This window comes from Dicentrarchus labrax, unplaced genomic scaffold (assembly GCF_905237075.1).
Source record: "Dicentrarchus labrax unplaced genomic scaffold, dlabrax2021, whole genome shotgun sequence".
NCBI lineage: Eukaryota > Metazoa > Chordata > Actinopteri > Moronidae > Dicentrarchus > Dicentrarchus labrax.
Genome location: NW_026136716.1, coordinates 9,678,971 through 9,698,943, shown reverse-complemented (window position 1 = coordinate 9,698,943; position 19,973 = coordinate 9,678,971). Strand labels below are relative to the sequence as shown.

The 19,973-nt window shown below is 40.5% G+C and overlaps 2 protein-coding genes across 4 annotated transcripts; one reads left to right on the top strand and one right to left on the bottom strand.

Moving 5' to 3' along the window:
• Nucleotides 1-1,746: 1,746 nt before the first annotated feature.
• enpp4 (ectonucleotide pyrophosphatase/phosphodiesterase 4) lies at nucleotides 1,747-8,278 on the bottom strand. Its single transcript, XM_051428097.1, has 8 exons — nucleotides 8,136-8,278; nucleotides 5,233-5,470; nucleotides 4,857-5,150; nucleotides 4,541-4,645; nucleotides 3,276-3,474; nucleotides 2,971-3,144; nucleotides 2,177-2,446; nucleotides 1,747-1,994 (listed from the first exon to the last, which is right to left on the bottom strand). The coding sequence occupies exons 2-8, from the start codon at nucleotides 5,467-5,469 to the stop codon at nucleotides 1,894-1,896; spliced, it is 1,380 nt and encodes a 459-aa protein (XP_051284057.1). The 5' UTR covers nucleotide 5,470; nucleotides 8,136-8,278; the 3' UTR covers nucleotides 1,747-1,893.
• Nucleotides 8,279-9,816: 1,538 nt separating this feature from the next.
• clic5a (chloride intracellular channel 5a) lies at nucleotides 9,817-19,417 on the top strand. 3 transcript variants are annotated; one of them, XM_051428099.1, is made up of 7 exons: nucleotides 9,817-10,428; nucleotides 15,282-15,391; nucleotides 16,861-16,986; nucleotides 17,084-17,190; nucleotides 17,281-17,462; nucleotides 17,545-17,725; nucleotides 17,907-19,417. In XM_051428099.1, exons 1-6 carry the CDS (start codon nucleotides 9,901-9,903, stop codon nucleotides 17,707-17,709), a joined length of 1,218 nt encoding a protein of 405 aa, XP_051284059.1. In that variant the 5' UTR covers nucleotides 9,817-9,900; the 3' UTR covers nucleotides 17,710-17,725; nucleotides 17,907-19,417. The 3 variants fall into 3 exon arrangements, with proteins under 3 accessions (XP_051284059.1, XP_051284058.1, XP_051284060.1); XM_051428098.1 differs by having other exon boundaries at nucleotides 9,818-10,428; nucleotides 17,545-19,417; XM_051428100.1 differs by lacking the exon at nucleotides 9,817-10,428 and adding an exon at nucleotides 12,760-13,101 and having other exon boundaries at nucleotides 17,545-19,417.
• The last annotated feature ends 556 nt before the right edge of the window (nucleotides 19,418-19,973 follow it).

The window sequence follows — 19,973 nt, the reverse complement described above, 5'->3', positions numbered from 1 at the left end:
GTGTTTATGGGGCGTATGCTCTAAATTTAGACAAGTACCAGAAAGAAGAATAAAAATGGAGTGAGTTGGTCATGTTGAGTCTCATTTGTTAATGGTGATTATATCAAGGCATCACAAGCTATTTTACATACTGATTGATTTATTTTTTTTATTTTTAAAGCTACATGCTGAAGATCAGAACATGGCAGTAATTTATATGTGGAATTTTTCCTCAATCAGCAGCAAGAGACACACACACACATGAATAGATGCATGAACAGTACACATCACTGGACACATGGTTGGAGGAGCCGCCAGCAGCACTGCATTAAAGAATGAGGCTGGCAGTACACTTTAGTTTTGTTATTGTCAAAAAAATCCCATGAAAAGACCAAAATTAACTATGTTTCAATACTTTACGACATCCTGGACCCTGTTGGTGGCCCCCAAAACCCACTGGTTCCCACTGGAGATGTAAATATTAAAAACTGCTGAGCACTGTAGTTTTTAGTAAATTTAAACATGAAAAAATAGTGCACTCTACTGAGTATTAACAGCAGCAGGACGGTGGATGGAGTCAAAATAAACTACAGTGCTCGTGGTCATTATAATGAAGTAACAACAGTATGGATCATTTATGTGTTTTAAGTAGTTTAACAATAAAGCTCTCTGACACAGAGGAACAACATATATCAGGCTTTAGGTACACACACAATAGTATAATATCTTTGTTGTTGGCTTGGGTCTTTTCATGGGATTTGTTAACAGTAAGATAAGAGGCATTAGACAGCATCAGATAAATATGATAATAAGATAAGTTTCAACTCAGTACCTCAGTTTGATCTTGTACTATTTTTAGATTGTAGGTGATCCAGTGTGTCAATAATAACAATTATATTGCTTTAGTTTAAAAACAAAGATCATTTTTAGATGGTGAATATCTCTTTGGAGCATCTGTTGCACATCGAAATAATAGTCTTTGGTATAATTTATATAAATGTATATATATATATGTGTGTAATGTAAGTACAGTGCATAGAAATCATCCTTTTCAAAGCAACATTTCCCTTTACTGTAGCATTTTAGTTACTAATAGTAAAAATATATCATCTCAGATTTTAAATTTCATTCTTTAAGCCTGCAAATATGGATAAAATATGAATTAAAGTGAAATGACTCAAATATCAGTGTAACAAATACACCAGAACAGTAACAGAAATGTTTCAAGCTTTCCTCTTCATGAAACACAGAATCTCAGTGAAATACAATATGAGTCTTAAATGTGCTACTGGCTCCCTCTGCTGACAAAAAGTAATCCTACAAATATAAAATTACACACAAAATCAGGTTTTATAAAGACGATTCGCCCAGAAAAATATTAATCTCTTACATCAGTAGGTTTTTTTTTTAACTCCCAGAATAAAATCATTAATCTCGATGTTATCATCAATATTTCCTCAAAATAAGTTCACAACTAAAACACCACTGGCTTCTTGTCACATTTTCAAGTCTACTGTAACAGGATTTCTACAACATTAACATTATGGATTCAGCGACAGCTTTAGTAATCACTATGTCCTGCAGCTGTTTTTACACCAGTGTACAAACTCCACAGCAGGTTGTCGGCAGCCCTGACGGCTTCTTTCTACTGCATGTATGCACACACACACACACACACACACACACACACAACACACACACACACACAACACACACACACACACACACACACACACACACACACAACAGAACAGAAACACAACAGACACAGACAGACACAGACAGACACACACACACACACACACACACACACACCAAAACTGGCCTCAGTGAGTAAAGTGCAACACGTCAAAGTACCTATTGGAGCACGAACAGGTGATACAGACTAGTGTGTGGTGACCAGCTCGGACTGGTTTACTCCAACAGGGGGTCGTCGTCATCGTCGTCGTCGACCTGCAGCCTCTGGAAGGGCCGGGGTCCTGACGGGCGGCGGTGGCTAAGCAATCTGAACAGAACTGAAGAAACAAGCCCAGTTAGTTCGCTGATCTGTTGGAGACGTACGGTACAGTACAGAGCGAAGATGCCTCATCCACTCACTCTTCTCTTTTGTGGAGTCCCCCAGGGGTCTATCCTGGGTTCCCTTTTTCTCTATCTACATGCTACCCCTGGAGCATATGTTGCAATCATTCCGACTTACCTGTGATTGTAGTGAGTACCAGTAGAACGCCCACCACCAGGCTGATCATCAGAGGGACATTCCAACAGGTCTCAGCAGTCAGCAGGCATCGAGCCTGGTTCAGGGTGCCGTTGTTTGGCTGCGGGGGCACCGACAACAGGTGGCACATGAGCGGGTAAATGTCCACGCTCTGCAAACTGCTGATTTGATAATTCTTACGGAAGCTGGGACCCGTCGCTGCCAGGAAGGGGTGCATGCTGGATAAGGAGTTGTCGTAGCCATGATCGCCCACTGAGGGAGGGAAGTCGAGTGAGAACTGGTGAGTGGACGTACTGTTAGTATTTGCTTATAAATGTGAATGTCTATGTAGTTCTGTAAGACTTTTAATGTCCATTTTAGTGCCTCAATTTGATAGTGATACCATTCATTACATTGCAGAAACAGGTCCAATAAGACTAGTTTACCACAAAGAGATAGAGTGAAACTAAACTATTTAATTAAACATCTAGAAAAATGCATTGTGAATCATCTCCACGATCATCTTAATTATTTTTTCTAAAATGTCCCCAAAATATCTCTCCTTTAAAACCCAAAATATTTTTTAAAAGAATGTAAAAGTAGCCTATTACTATATATTGGATGAGTTGTTGTGAAACTAAATGGACATAATAAACATAAAAGAATAATAATGAACTTCAGTATTATTAGAAAATATAAATGGGTAAAACAAAAGACTAACAAACAAAAGATAACAGATGAGCTCGCAGCTGGCCAGATGTTAATCACAGTACTGAGAAAACAATTAAGAGACATACATCTTGGCAGTTTGTTCCCCCGCTGCACTATGGTCCAACCCTCATCAGCAATCAGTATTATCTGCTGGATGCGTTCGTTGTTCCTGTAGTGCAGCCTATCAGGGATGGCCTTTTTCAGATAGGCTGTCATGTGGGTGTTGCACTGTTTCAGCAGAGCAAACACAGCCTCTGGGTCTGCAAAGCACATGCACAGAAATAGTGTGAGCACACAAAAGTATGATTAGATAAATAAAAAAGAAGCCTGTCACATGTTTTTGTGTGGTTTGTATTCAGGCTCTCGTGATAGCTGAAGAGAATTTGGTTACCATTTTTTGGGATGAGGGCGGCGACAGGTGTGAGGTCCACCAGTGTGTAGTTGTTGGGGTGGAGGCAGTCGTCCAGCCGTATGAGGCGATCGGCCGAGCACTGAGCCATGCCGTGGTCACTGGTCACCAGGATGTTGATGCGACCCCAGAGGCCGGTCCGCTTCAGCTCGGAAATCAGCAGGCCGACGTTGTCGTCAACCTGATCGCATGCAAAGAGACAGCCATCAATAACTCCTTCCATCAAGCAAATCTGGGTTGAAAGGAGTTCTGTACAAATTTAATTAACCCTCAAGTGTGCTGAGCCATTGGATCATGCCAATTTTAGGGTATTTTTACAATGAATTTACATATTTATTGTATTTTTATCATAGATTTGCCAAGAGAGAAATGTGACCAAAACCAGCTGCTTCCATCCAGCTTTTCTAATTCACATAAAATAAGGAGACGGGGAGGGAAGCATTGATAGAGGTCAACATCCAACACATCACAACTAAGACATTTTGCAACATTACAGCTCAGACCTGTTTCTAGTCAACAGTTAAACCACTGTCGTAAATCATTGCACAGGCTTTATTTAACTCCAGGAAACGGCCATAGAAACAATCATGATGCTTCACAATAGATTTCACTCACTGGTGGTAACCTAACCTCTGGTTAGACTAATGGAAAGAAATACTTCCCACTAGGGAAGTTTTTTCGCCCCCGCTCCCAATTTGAGTCATTTAATATATAGTCCTCATCCAATACTTCTATTTTCCAATAATACAGGTTCACACTTCAAGAGCATTGCTTGATATTAGAATAGCTCTGCATTAGATTAAGGAGAAAATGCCTGTGTCTAAGCTGTTCCTTAATGATTTTTATTTTCTACAAAACAATAAAGTAGGCAATGAAATAATAAACCCTCTGTGTAATCTTTTCAGGCTCGTCACTGTCTCAAGGGAATTTCTCCTCCAGTGTTGCTTTGGTCCAGCCTGGGACTGAATGAACTGTTGAATATTTATTTTTGTTATCTGTACATCTTTTGCGCGGGTTACATTAATAAATGACTCTTATTGCTCATTGCATTGTGATAACTGAGGCAAAACAAACAACAATAAAACTCAATGTAGACGATAAAAAAAATGCCTTGATCGACTGATACTGATACTTTGAGATCGGATCCTAACATCCCCCCTTCAAATATAAATTTCAAGAGTTTTTCTTTCGAGCAAAATGTGTCAGTTAGCTTTTCTGACATTTTAAGCTGAAGAAAATAACTGTACCTCCTTCAGTGCTTTGCTCATGGCAGTGGTGTTGTCAGGGCCAAACATGTGACCTGAGCGGTCTGGCTCCTCCCAGTAGAGAGCTGCAAACATCGCTCCTTGCTCCTGGGGGAATGGGGTGTATGATACAGAACTTCAGACAATGGCAACTCACCCTTCAAGATTTTTTTAAATTTTACTACCCTGTTAACTTTATGGCATTAACATGGTTTTAGAACAGAGATAGAGCAAAATAAAAAACCTTGAAAGACAGAAAAAGTGAGATATGACAATTTAAGACTTACAAGAGTCAGCTTACTAAAGTAACTTTTTCTACCTTTCCGTCTCCCAGCATCCAATTTGTCACGTTCCCCAGTCGTTCCTGGAAGGTCACACGGGAGTTGTAGGGAAGGAAGTGTGTAGCTGTGCGGTTTCGGAAGGTCACTTCGGAGCCGGGCCACATCATGGCCGCCGTCTTGTAGCCGGAGTCCAGAGCTGTGACCCAGATGGGCTGGGCCTCATTCCACCACATCGGGTCGGTGTCGTTGCCGATGTGGAAGTGCTTGTGGCTGACAGGGTCGTACATATTACTGGCCAGGATACCGTGAGACTCAGCGTACAGCCCAGTCACCTGAAGAGGAAAAATCATAAATATTATTGTTATGATTGTTAAAATTCATTAATGAAGCTAAAAGCACAAGCAGCAGGCTCACCAGGCTGTAGTGGTTGGGAAAGGTCTTGGTGATGAAGACGTTGGTGAGCTGCTCCACCAGGACCCCTTGGCTGTACAGGAGCTTCAGGTTAGGCATGGGGAACCTCTGCAGGTAGTCCGCTCGGAAACCGTCGAACGACACCAGCAGCAGCGGCGGAGGACCTTGCTGAGCCGTGTCGTTTTCTGCGGCCGAAGCTCCGACGCCACACAGGAAGCCAAGGAGTATTTTCAGTAACATCCTGAGAAGATATGAAAGAGAAATGTTCACTGCAATCACAGATGACTAGCTAATTGCGTTTTAAACAGTCTACAGTCATGCCCTGTAATGCTGAGCAGAACTAAATGCTAATGTCAACACGCAGAGTGATAAAGCCAGTCTAGGTTTTACGGGTATTAAGTTATAACCGCTAGATGAACAGGTTAAGGATCACCAAAGTCATTCCAATTCATCCTGTGGAGAACACAAATGTCTGCACTAAATTTGAATCCATTAGTTGTTGAGATATTTCATTCTGTACCAAAGTGTTGGAGCGGCCGAGCAACCTGCAGACGAGCACTGCTATAAAGATCTGTTACTGAATCAGCTGCACCCGGAAAGGGCCATCCCAAATCTTTAAACTGTCACAGTTCTGCATGTTGGCTGAAAACCACTTGGCAAGAGGCCAAACCACTAGTCAGGCTTTCAGAGGGAAAGCTAAAAAAATAAAAAGGAACTGAGAGCGAATGCCTGACTGGACAGCAACATACATTTCCCACATGCCCAAGCACATAGAGGGAAAGTCCAGTGTGTAGGATTTAGTGGCATCTAGCGGTGTAGTTGCTGATTGCATTGCCCTCGCCTCACTCTCCTGTTTCAAGCATGCAGGAGAAACTTATTTTCAGGGGATTACACCTCAATGAAAACATACCGGTGAATAGTATACTCTATTTCTGCCAAAAGATCCTCCTATATGTCACACACTGAACCTTTAATGCCAAAAATATTCTTGGGTCGTTCACTTTTGCTTTGCAGGAAGTGAAACTTATCGTGGTTAATTGATGCTAAACCAGCAGGCAACATGAAAACTACAACCAATCTACTACTACAGATGTATGAGCAATACGTTCACTTGCTGATTGTTAGTGCGCGTCATGTCAACTTCCTTTACTGCCTGTTGTAGAGGGTTTTAGGTCAATTTACTTGCTGTGGGTCAACTGATAATACAGTCTGTCTGAAGTAGAGGAGGAACTGTGTGCTGAGGAGGATTATGTGTGTGAAGGGTTGGTATTTTCCTTTTTAACAGCGCTGTGTGAAGATTAGTGAGTTTCTGTGGTTTTAACACAGGTGTGTAAACTTCCTCTGCCGCTCTTAATACAACATATAATACAACACATAACACAACATATAACACTACCAATTTCTCTCCAGGCATCAATAAAGTATTTCTGTTTCTGATACAACGTTTGAAAACAGCCTTTTTTATCTTTTTTACATCATATGTACAATCGACATAATACGCAGCTTTTAAGCTGTCAAATAAATTGATTCACTCTCTCTGAGGCAGTTATTTGACCCTTTTTTCACATTATATGTTCCACATGAATATCCTGTTGAGATGAACGTTACAAAAACAAGGTTATGGAGGACTAAAAACAGAACCTTTTTACTCCTACACACATCCTCTGAGGTGAGAGCTCAGCTACAAACAGCAGCTAAAAACGGATAGAAATGAATAAGTAAAATTTCCTTAAGGACACTTAAGCAGGGAAGAATAAAAAACAACTTCCATGTAGTAACATAATCACCGTTCTTACGGTTCATAACCTGAGATGAGGTGGAAAAACTTCTAACTACATCTAATGTCAAAGTTGGGTCCACTTGAGGCATTTATTTATTTTATTTGATATGCTAGGACACCCGCACAATTCAAGCTTGGTTTGACACAGTTAACTGTCAGATCAGATCATGACTGCAGGAATGCAAATACCTTACACACAGACGCCCACAATTTGGCCTGTAATGTAATCTCCCCCCTAACACTCTCCTCCAATTCCACTCACTTCTATCAACTATAATTTTCTTATTTACTTTCTGAATTGAGGGAGTTAGGATCACAAGCCCTGATCCCATAGACTGCATGAAATTGAAGCAAATCTAAATAAATTAGATTGACTACAAACACAGCTTGGATACAACCGGGAGACTGAAAGGCATTGAGCCTCTATCACCCTCATTCTCTCCATTTGATTCAATTAATTAGCCAATAAAAGACTTCAGTCTGTCACTTCTGCCTCACAGATATAAAAGTAAAATAAAACGTGTGAATGCTCCAGATGAAGTGGTGCAAACTGAGGAAGAAATAAATTGAATATGACACATAAAAACACTAATATTGATTTCTAAATCTGTACACACCCACCAGTCTTCTGAAACACTCATATTGTTTGAAAACCCACAAGCTGGCCACATGTTGGAGGCAAACATAATAAACACAACTCAGCTTCTATTTCACCCACATCACAATTTTAACACACGTCTTTGTATATTTGTCCTCTTGTACTAACTTTACCACTGTCTGTGTGTCATTCAGACACAATATTTAACACAAACACGCGTATTTGAGCAAATGAAGCAGTGACGCCACTGACAACCACCTAAAAACTATCTGTCAAATAAATACCCTCAACCAGGAAGTGGCCGTTCTTAACGCAAAAATACCAAATAAATATTACTTATAATTACATTAATAAACACTAAAGAGCACGCAGTAGTCAAACGGAGAGTGAGTGACATATATTGAGCAATAAAAATATATTTCATTATCACTATCAGCAGAGGAAGGGGTTAGCTGGTTGCCTAGCATACGTTAGCTGGCTATTGTTACAGCGGTCACGTAATGTTAATAGTGTGTTTAATAACGTTACCTGTTAGAGAGGTGACAGGACGGTGTCCTCCAGACAGTACTGTGGAATAACTTTTCCCTTCGGTCTATTTTCGCAGCAACATCATCAATGGTCTTCTTCAAAATACACAAACGCTTGGTAGTTGTCGAGCTAGCTAGGTTTAGTTTCATAAACATCCGGCCACGTATTTCAAAATAAATCCTCCTTTGAAATGCCAAATAACGTAATAGAAAATAATGGTATTTTTGTCACCTGTTGTTTCGTGTTATATATGAATATCAACTTAAATGGTAATTTATGATTAAAGGAAAAACACCAACATGTAGAAATGGTTTCATATATTAGGTTTTAAAACATCGTGCTTTTATTTTGACGTACAACAGCGCGCCACTGCTGTTGTTGTGGCTACCTTGACGTAACCGTCAACTGGCGTTTTACATAAACTGGCAGTTGGAACAGCGAATCAGCGTTCAGCATCGGTGGCGGGGGGCGGGACAAAGGTGAGAGGTTTTCTTATTGTATGTGTGATGCGATACCAAAATTATAACAGCTGTTGTACCTTTATTTAAAAAGTAGGAACTCTTTAATTGTTTTAGTAGTTCACTTATAATTAGAAATGCCTAATAGTGTACCTCTATGTTGTAGCAACACTTAAAAAAATACCTATGTGAGATAATAATGTAGTAAATTAGTCTGGATGAGAAGTGCATGACCAACTCCAACACAACACCTCTTAGCATTACATTGCAGCATTGTTTTGCAATTTGCCAGCCAGGCACATTGTCCACATGCAATTTTACATACAAACCCACAATTGTAGTCTACAATACTTTAAAAACATCTCTTCTCCAGCACAGCTTCACTGCTGACAGGTAAGATATGGAATAATAGGTCTGACTCCTGCATGGCAATTCTGCTACGATATTTTGCATGGAAATGCCCAACCCTAGCCAGTACCTGTGTGATATTTTACCTGTGTTGTTCACTTTTGGGACAGAAATTGTCTTGAACACAGAATGACCTTATGCTGATTCAATACATGGTCATATTACGCTCCAAATCGCATAAAAATAGGCCACCCCAAAGGCATCTAAAGTATGTTTTCAGGAGAGATTTTTGACAGAGAACGTGTGTTACAAACTGGGGCCACTGACTTTGAAAGATAACGGCATTTACTAGGCAGGGATGGTCTAATGACAGACACAGTTAAGTTGTATTTTCAGGAAATGTAGAATCAAGCATTGCAGGAAACTAACTTCACACTGCCTTCTTGTGTCTCTCTCACTCTCAAGGTTGATAATACAGACACTAAGGCCTTGTTCAGACTGCAGACAAAAGTCAGCCAAATCTCATTTCTTTGCAATAAATCAGAATTGAGTGCTTGCTGTATAAATGTAGGCTGATGGGTCATTTTTTTGGCCCCAAATCCATTAAAAATTCTCTGAAATGATCTGCCTAATATTTATAAAAAGTTTAAGCGGTAATGTGTAGGTTTCGGTATTTTTATGGGTTAATCCTTAAAAGATGAACTTTGTACTCAAGCCACTAAATAATTAACTCTCTAGAGCTACTTTCTTACCACCCAACAATAGCAACAATGTCTATATTCAAGTTGTATTCTCCTTTAAGGATCACCGCTGTCTTTCCTTGGCATCTGCCTTCCCTGTCCAAAGTCCTGAAATGCTTTCTGATAAGGTAGGCATCGCTGGCATCGCAGTCACTCTGCTCTCCACCTTGACACGCTCCACCATCTCAGCACGACCTCTGTGTGACCTCTCCACCCGCAATGGACCCCTGTGAGGAGAACGTTTACGAGAACCCAGAGTTCAACACCTACCAGAACACGTCGTCAGGGGTCTACGACACGACCTACGAGACGCCGTACGCAGAGCCCTCGGAGCTGATACCAGAGTACGAGAACACTGGACGGGCCGCCGCACAAATACCGGCTCCCCCTGCTCTCCCTCCACCTCGCCCTCCCACCTCAGAGGAGAGGCGAAGCAGTTCCTCCTCTTCCTCATCCTCCTCGTCTTCCTCGCATGCTGAAGATGAGGAGAAAGCTGAGGTGGAGGACTGGAATAAGGAGGAGGAGAGAGAGGAAGAGGTTGAGGAAGAGATAGAGGAAGAGGTTGAGGAAAAGATAGAGGGGCAGTTAAACAACACGGTGCATTGGGACATGGGGTCTCCTGAGCCGGAGCTGGACAGGGGGATGTCATCACGCAGATCCTCATCTTCCTCATCATCATCTTCATCAGCCCCTGAGCAGGAGAAAGCTGGGGAGAATCCAGAGGATGGTGTCACACTTTACGTGAAGGTAGGGAAGAAGCAGGTTGCATTTTGGAGATCGATTTCAGTTCAATCTGTTTGTGTGTGTGTGTGTGTGTGTGTGTGTGTGTGTGTGTGTGTGTGTATGTGCTTATATTGCACACACACACACACACACACACACAGAATGACATGCAGTTTGCACGCTTAACTCATAGGCCTCATAAATCTCACTCATAATCACACTCATATCAGTTGTGTATAAGTGTGAAAGGTCAGTGAGTATCTCCAAATGTGTGTGTGTGTGTGTGTGTGTGCATGTGGTACATGTAGGGTTGGACTTAATGTCCTATTGTTTGGACCCTCCACACACACCTCACTGAGCTGTTCACATACACACTCCTATTTATACCTCATCGTGTGTAGTCATTTCTGGGTGTGTGTGCAAGCATGTGTGTGTGTGTGTGTGTGTGTGTGTGTGTGTGTGTGTGTGTTACTGTGGTTCTAAATATAAGTTCAGTTGAACTGACAGGAATGTTCTCAGACTCAGTGCTCGGACCGTTGGGGACGGTTCGTGTCGCATTGAGTAATAAAAGCTACACATTGTACCTCCAGAGGCAAAAACACACACACATTGAACTTATTACACAATCAGCACATTCCACACTGAAGTCCAGTTTCTCTGAAGTATACGGGGGATCATAAATCTGTCACTTTGACACCACGACAGTGTAAATCATAGCAATATAATCCTGAGAACATTGCAGTAGAATAAGAGTGATAAGAGTGTCTGAGGTCTACCGCTGGCGGCACCAAGCCCAGTAGATACAAACTATTTCCACGCTGACTTTTTCAAATGTCTTCTTGAAGTGTTAGCGTTGTGTTAGCAATGGAGGTTAGCTTTAATTAGTAGCTACAGTATTAAGACAAATCTAGCTAATTAATCATCAAATGAACAGGAGCTGAAAGTAGCTAGGGGCTATGATTTTAATTAATTTGAATTAATTCATGTCTTGATTGATAGTTAAGAAATCATTTACTAATACTGTATAGATTGGGTATAATCATTATAACTTTTGCGTTGCCAGGTTGTGACACTCGCTTTATCTAATTTTAATTCCTTCCAATGAACTCTTATCTTATGGAAAATGTCAGCTGGGCATCTTGAACAGAATCCATTTATAAACAACTTATTAACATTTACAACTACAAACTTGGTAGATTGCTCTCACAATATTTCATTAATGATTTATATTATATTAATGAGGTTTTACTTGTGGTCTATTAGAAATTGAGAGACATTTTTTGATTTGACGAGTCTAGCGTAAAGACACGTGCTATCTGAGGATTTTCCACAAACTGGCAACCCAAAGGTTATTCTTATCAATCTGATAACTGATCAATAAAGTGTTAGTAAATTATTTATCAATCCTAAGTAAAGCCATCAATCAGGGCTTATAAAGCCTATATTTAGCTATATTAGAAGGTGGTACTGTATATATGTATAGTTTCCTCCAACAATTCCTTTTTCAAATGATACCAATATCCAGTATAAGAAGTAGGCAGATATTTGACATTTGACTTGCAAGTACACCAGGATAATTTCAACATATATATTTAGTATAGTGGTATATAAATATTGGTGAAATCTTAGATTTACTGAAAATATTTCAATAAGGCAGGCCAAGTTTGAGCTTAAATCATGTAAATCTTTACAAAAAAGGTCACAAAATACCTAGTTTCTTCTTCTATTTTAATAAAAATGCTCAGTAATTTTCTAAAACAGCTGGTCACTGTAGTTTATTAGCAAATGAAACCCAAACAGGAGGAAATAGTGCATTTGTTGGGGACTATTTTCAGCAGAGGATTCATAAATATTTTGTGTTGTAGGGGGTACTTATAGCAGCCGTACAGTGAATGTGGGATCAACTCAAAATAAACTACAGTGCCCATGTTCCTCGTAATGAAGTATATGTCACCCAGTGCAACAGTGTGGCTCATTGATGTGTTTTTAATAGCAGGAATAAGATATATCAGGCTTTGGATACACACACACAGCACTTGTTTAGGCCAGTTGGGCGAAGCAGCTCGACGCACGCTGAGAATTCACAACATGGGACCCATGGGTGCTGATGAGTCTGAGAAGGAGACGATGACTCTGGATGATTCAAAGTCACCCGGTTGTGTTGTCAATCAGAGCTGTAAGAGGTGGGAGGGGCAGGGCACCCTTGTCTGCCCTTTCCCTCCTCACTGCATTAATGCTTTCAGTGACACCCCCCCTCTCCCCAACCCACCCGAGGGGGTTATTTTTGCCCGGCACTGTCACGCCCCACTGCTGAGGCCTCGGGTACAAATTGAACCTCTCACACATACACACTCTCTCTCTCTTTCTCTCTCACACACACACACACACTCTGGTTAGCGTTCGTCCTCAGCTGACACTCTAACACAGCTGCTATGGGACCAAGCGGACTTTACCACATGGACCTGGAGTAAAATCTGCTGCTCACACACACACACACACACACACACACACACACACACACACACACACGCATACATACCGAGAGAGAGAGAGAGAGAGAGAGAGAGAGAGAGAGGGAGAGAGACGCATCTACACACTTGTGGAAACAAAACACACAAGCAAAGCGTGTTTTTCTTGACCATGACGGATACTGCAGCCGAGGAGGACAAGGACCCTGATATTGAGCTATTTGTCAAGGTGGGGAGTTTTGTGTGTGTGTGTGTGTGTGTGTGTGTGTGTGGGTTTTAGTGTTTGTACAGTTTGTGTACATCACAAGCTGACACTAGATCAGTTTAATTCTCACTTCTAAATTACATTCCTGTACAAAACTTCACTATATCAACCTGCATTCGGCCTGTAATCGTTGCTATTTTTGTGCAGGACACGTAAAATGTAACCTGCATACACACACACACACTCTTTAGAATCTGTCAAACATTAAGAGTGTGTGTGTATGTTTGGGGATAGCTCCTTTAAGCGTGTGCAGGCCATGTTGTTGTTGTTGTTGTGTGCTGATTTTCCGTGTGTTAACCTGACACCCACGTGTATAGACAATCTCTCTCTTTCTCTCTCCCAATAAATTATTACTGGGGTCCTTTCAGTATTGAGAACAGCCGCTTCAAATGGTCTAAGGTTATGATACAATATATGTGTGTTAGTTATGCCTGTGTGCACTTATGGACAGGTTTTAGCATGTCCTTTTGTTAGCTGACCAACACAGTTAAGACACATTGCTCTCTTATAGTAATTTAACTATCATCTAATTTTCTGTTTGGAAAACATTACACAGGCTTTCAGCATCAACACAGTTGTTTTATCATCTCTGAGTCTGAACACAGTGTAGAGTTATAGTAGTTTGAGTGTCCCTGTGAAATGAAGTCATGCTTTGGACTGTTTCTTCCTCTCCTCCATGACTCCTTCTTGTTGCAAGTTTCCAGCAGGGTAGACACATGAGTTTGATGTCACTGTGTTGCAATGTGCGACTGGCAGAAAAACATGCTGGCATTGATGAAAGGAATTGGTAGACTTGGTGGCGTACGACTCTGATGGATCGGACAACTTAAAACCGGTTCTCAACTGGAACTGATTCCCGATTCCCATCCCTAGGAATAGTTAGACAAATATGGACATTTGCTTCCTTGCAAAGAGTTAGAGAAAATTGATACCACACTCACATCTGTATGCTAAATACGAAGTTATAGCCAGCAGCTTGTTAGCTCAGCTCAGCATAAAGATTGGAAACAGGGGGAAGCAGCTACTGAAGCTCATGAAATCTGCCTGCCATCCCCTCTAAAGCTAATTAACAAGTTATATCCTGGTTGCCTGATCCGTTGGAAAGTGGGAAAATAGACACTGGATGTAATTTAGGAACTGGATACTGGACTCTATGGTGGTGCCTATTAATTTAAGTGAAAACCGTGCAATAGAGCAAAATCCAAAGAAGGTTTTGTAGCCACACTGCACGTGTACATACATTTTTCCCCACTGGGCGCATAGATTTTACATTGGGATGACGTCAAAATAATCACTTTTCTGGACTCTGGGCAAGTTTTACAAATAGGAAACCCAAGAAAATGAGAACTATGGGGAAAATGCTTCTGGGACCATTTTGCTGCAGAAGAGACAAACTGTCAGTATAAAACACAGCAAATCTGACAAATGGGGTAAGATGACTGGACTTGTTTGCCCAGGAATTTTATAAAATAAGTGTAGCTCACACATGTGTATTGGGTTCAGTAAAAGTGTGTGTTTCTTTGGATCGACAGACAAGTATTATGACCGGACAGTAGGTTGTATGATTTCTATAGCTGATACACTGCTACAGTATGAGAGGAACCAAAAGTCCAAACAGGCAGTGAGGCGGCTAATGGAAGCAGTGTGGATTATTCATGTTGGAATTGGTGTCTCATTACAGTATCCCATTGCAGCTTTGCGTGCACAAACACACACACACACACACACACACACACACACACACACACACACACACACACACATGCTCAAGCACTTACACATTCATTCTAATGTATATGATCATATACCAATTATAAATGTTTACACAGACCCAACCTCAGACCCACTACTTCAAACTAAAAGGCACTGATTCTTCTTCATGCATATGTAATGTGTTTTCATTAAATGATTGAGTACTTGTTCAGTTGTTTGTCAGGAGTGTGTGCGTTTTGTATCTTTGTGTGAATCAGTGTATGTGTGCAGTTAATGGGTCTCCCTGCCAGTGTGTTTGTGAGTATATGAAGGATATGGAAAGTGTATGTCTGTATCACGAATTGTCTAAACTCCATTTATGTAGCAGTATTAGTGTCTTACCATGTTTTGTGTGTGTGTGTGTGTGTGTGTGTGTGTGTGTGTGTGTACAGGCTGGCAGTGATGGGGAGAGCATTGGAAACTGTCCCTTCTCTCAGCGCCTCTTTATGATCCTCTGGCTGAAAGGTGTAGTCTTCAATGTCACCACTGTTGACCTCAAGAGGTAATAATAATGTTGTATTATCACTCTATAATATTACAGTAAAACACTGTGAAAAACTAGAGGAAATATTGGCTTTAGCTTTCCACAGCCCTGGTTGGCTATTAAAGAGAAGCTAAAACATAAGAATGTGTACATAAAATGTTTGTTAAAGCTGCTGTAATCAATATTTCTATGTCAACAAGGAATCGCATGTATGTGAAAGGTGAAGCTCACAGTTATGGATCCATAGAGAATTAACACCCAACTCTGCCATTCCTCTCAGCAGGGTTTTAGCGTCTTTCAGCTCATTGTTTTGGTTTTCTGGCCCACGACTTTACTCTTCTGATTGACTGTCACCACTCTCATAAGGCTTGTTTCCAGCTGCAGCAGGTCACTGTTTTCATTACAGAATTGAGCAACTAGCTGGTGAGCATAGTGGAGCTTTAAGACGCTAAAGAGCCATATATTTCCCTCAGAAGTAAAAAAAAAAAAAAGCCAAAAAGGAGAGTGAATGTTGGACTTATATTTATCAGGTCTGAGAAACTCAGCTCCAAATGAATGCTAATGTTGCTTTCTGTCTGCTGGATGTGTAAATAGGCAACAGCTTAAAGTATGTCAGTGTTTTATTCCCAATGGCCAAAAAAGTCAGTTAAATCCTAAATATAATATTACAATCATCAGTTTAAAGCTAAATGTATAGATGAGTTGTACAGTACCTTTATGTTGTCAAAGGGCTCATTGGTCTCAAATTTCACCCTGATCCTTGACTCCACTATGAGCCTAATGCTAACATAGCATGCTAGAACTTGCTGAATTAAATGCTAATTTTCTAGCATAATATGCACATTGATCTTAAAAAAAAATAAATGATGTAATGTGCAGGGACATTTGTCAATAATTATGGTTTTCTTGGCTTAATCCTCATCTTAATTACATAGTTGTACTCTTGCCCATATATGTTTGTTATCGTAGCATTGGGGTTAAAGAACAATCCCTCCCAGCATGCAGTAAAATGAAACCCACACAGTCACACACCTGTTTCTTTATGAGGCTAAAAGTACCTTCAACTTCTGTACGGTCACTTCAAAAGGCACAGCTCTTGTGACAATTGTAAGCATATGTAGTTGTTTCTGTTGTTTGTGTTTACATTTGTTTATTGCATGGACCTGGACACAGCATCCCATAACTAACAGATAGCTTCAGAGCAGCTTTCATTTAATTATGCTCCAAGTGCTGCATTGAGAAAATACATGGAGGTAATGAATACATTCTCAGAGGGACACATTTTAAGACCCTTCACTTAAAACAGTAATTGTTATTGGGAAAAGAGGCCCAAGGTAGTTAGTGATAGCAGCAATAGCCATCATGGCTGAACAGACAGAGAAAAGGAGTGTTTGATTCCTGGAACCTGTAATATTATCACTGATAGTGAAATAGTGTTGCATTACACTTTTATAGTAGAAGTTGTAAAAGGATTCCTCTCTGATTAGGAAACCGGCCGACCTCCACAACCTGGCCCCGGGGACACACCCGCCGTTCCTCACCTTCCAGGGGGAGGTTCTCACTGACGTCAACAAAATAGAGGAGTACCTGGAGGAGACGCTGGTTCCACCAAAGTAGGCCTCGCACCCAGAAACACATGCGGGAATAGGAAAGTGAGCAAGCAGCAACCCGAACCATGTCAACATCCTTGTTGTTGTTTTTTTTTTAAAGGTATCCCAGACTGGCAGCAAAGAACCGTGAATCCAACATAGCAGGGAATGACATATTTGCCAGGTTCTCGGCTTACGTCAAAAACACGAGGCCTGATAAAAATCGAGGTAAGCACGTCGTATGCAAAACCACCTAATATATTGATATATCAGGTATTAGCTTTGATGACCTGGATATGTGTGTTATGGGTGTTTCAGCATTAGAGAAGAGTCTAGACAAAGCCCTGGCTAAGCTGGATGAGTATCTGATGAGTCCGCTCCCTGATGATGTTCAGTCCGGACGCCATAGCGGCGAGGGAGAATCCAAACGCAAATACCTGGACGGAGATGAACTGACGCTGGCCGACTGCAACCTTCTGCCCAAACTCCATGTTGTCAAGGTAACCAGCTTTGAATTGGTTTGGTTTGTTTGATCGTATGAATTTGGTCTTAATTATTACAATAACTTGTGTTTTTATACAGGTGGTCGCGAAGAAATACAGAAACTATGACATCCCGTCCGAATTCAGAGGGGTGTGGCGTTACCTCGGCAACGCCTACAATCGCGATGAGTTCACAAACACGTGCACAGCCGATGTGGAAATCGAGCTCGCCTACAAGGACGTAGCTAAGAGGTTGGGAAAATGAATGCATCACAACCACAGTCAGTATTTTACTATTTTTGGAAAATCTACTAAATCATCCGTCTGACAACCAGTAAATACTCTCTGTACAAAGGATGAGTCACTTTTAACACTATGCTGTAATGTGTTTAAATCTAGCTCAGTGGTGTGATGTCTAAAAGAAAAGATACTTAATAAGAATTCTTCGTCCTTTTTTTAAAGACGGTGAAGCATCTGAAGTCTGATGCCTCTGTAATAATACTGACTATGAAAAAGTGGAAGAGGCTGGAAATGGTTTGCTTATGGTGATTGTAATGTTGATATTACTCCAAGAAATTATTCGATTTTTATTTATTGACGTTTGCAAATGACCGCTCATCAAACCCCTCTCCTGAACATCAATTGTCAAATCATATCTTAGCAAATGTAACTAGGCTTTGCTTTGGATCTCTCTGCATGTTAAAGTGGTGCACATGGGGCTGTAAGACTGATATTAAAACCAATAACACAAGAGCAAAGAGTGTAAAGAATGGGTCTAACAGTGTTTATCTGACTGAGCTAATGTTAGCGTAATATGAGTCAGTCATAAGCGCCATTTCACCCAGGCCAAATTGGTGGAAACTGGCTAGAAGTGAAATTAATGTCTGAAAAGAAGAACGTTTTGAGAGGTTGAATTCGCCACTCGTTATAAATTGCTATACAACAGTCATTTAAGGTGGTGGAGCTTAACAAACGGTCAACTGGAGATGTCAAAAGATAAAAGGAAAAAAAAAATTGACAGCAGATTCCCAGTCAGCAAATGATAGAGGTCGTTTTTCCCCGGCGCTCTACTGAAAGTATTACCCACTTTTCCTACAGTTAATCTGCTTATTAAACTCTAATAATTTCATGTCATGAATTTATTTTACATGTGTAACAGGAATAATGGGATGCATAAAGCAAGGATTGATTATTTGACCTGTGCCCTTTCTTCTGTGGATTATGTCGTATCATTATATTGCAGGGTCGAAATGAATAGACAAGAGAGCGTTGTTGGGAAATACTGTTAAGAATGTGTTTCAGCCAAAGTAATTTGTCTTTTATTGGGGCAGTGTCAGCTTAGTAGACTTTAGAGATATAGTGTCCTCCTTTTCTTAATGAGGCAATGACTGACCAGTTCAATTTTGGGTTTATTCATCTAGAACTGTGTAATGAAGATGGATTTTCTTTGGAGATTGCTAATCTCTTTTGAAATACTTTTATAGTCTCACGCCACAGTTCATGGCTTATACTATCAATCCCTGTCTGACATGGTCACAGTCTCACGGCGTGTTTCAGATTGAAACTGTACATTCAGTTTGATAAATCAGCCTATAATGAAAGGAAAAACACCCAAACAAACCAAGTTTACCCCAGCTGTTGTGTTATTGTCATGTTATTTAGTACAAACCGATGGTAGTAAATGTAATTTTAATCACGAGTGCCTTAGTGAGATTCATGCTCTCCTCTGCCTTCAAGCTCTTTGTGTCTGTACAGTAAATTATATATATTTGAATATATTATGAATGTGAATTATTGATGTCATCAAAGAACTTCTCCTGCCCCATGGAGCCGTGTGATAATAATATAAACTTAATATTTCTGTAAATGATTGTAGCTCAAGTGTATTCATATTCTCTCTAATGATTAGAACCATGAACCCACTGTGTATATGTCGCTTATTTGAATAATAAATCTATTTTCTCAGAGACTCAGCTTGGGGGTTGTGTTTTTTTTTCCCACTGAAAACTGTCTCACTGATGTATGAATATTGTATACCCGTACAAGAGAGTGGATATTGACTGTGCGTCTCCCAGCAAATCAAATTGTTATTGTGTCGCGTCATGCAAATGTTTCAAGAGAAATGTTTTTTCTTTGTTACTGATTTGTTTATGGAAATGCATGCAAAGACTTCTTAGGCATGTCATTCTGACTTTTAAATGCACCTTTCTCACAGAAACTTGGAAACATGTTCATGCTAAGCCACATGCATTTAGCAGCATATATGGCCCTTACAGCTAAATTACCTCTCATGATCACTATTTCTTCATGACCAAGAGGCAGAAATAAACAAATAAAGGGAAGCCTTGAATGCAAGGACTGTATAGGATGAACAGTGTATTTCCCTGAAGGCTGAATGCTGTGTATGCAGCTCTTTCTCCACTTTCTGCTTTCACTGTTTGTTATCTCCTCACAGCAGCTCTTCCTGTGGTGGTTGCGTAGAAACTTATATTTTTTACGTTCTGAATACCGGTAGAAATATCAGAAGAC

What these genes read in the sequence shown, in the direction of transcription:
- enpp4 (XM_051428097.1), bottom strand. Translation starts at nt 5,469, where the DNA reads ATGTTACTGAAAATACTCCTTGGCTTCCTGTGTGGCGTCGGAGCTTCG. An exon ending in GGATGCTGGGAGACGGAAAG is followed by an intron (nt 4,646 to 4,856) that starts GTAGAAAAAGTT and finishes CCATTCCCCCAG; the next exon opens with GAGCAAGGAGCGATGTTTGC. An exon ending in GGTACTCACTACAATCACAG is followed by an intron (nt 1,995 to 2,176) that starts GTAAGTCGGAAT and finishes TTGTTTCTTCAG; the next exon opens with TTCTGTTCAGATTGCTTAGC.
- clic5a (XM_051428099.1), top strand. Translation starts at nt 9,901, where the DNA reads ATGGACCCCTGTGAGGAGAACGTTTACGAGAACCCAGAGTTCAACACC. An exon ending in ACCACTGTTGACCTCAAGAG is followed by an intron (nt 15,392 to 16,860) that starts GTAATAATAATG and finishes CTCTCTGATTAG; the next exon opens with GAAACCGGCCGACCTCCACA. An exon ending in CCAAACTCCATGTTGTCAAG is followed by an intron (nt 17,463 to 17,544) that starts GTAACCAGCTTT and finishes GTTTTTATACAG; the next exon opens with GTGGTCGCGAAGAAATACAG.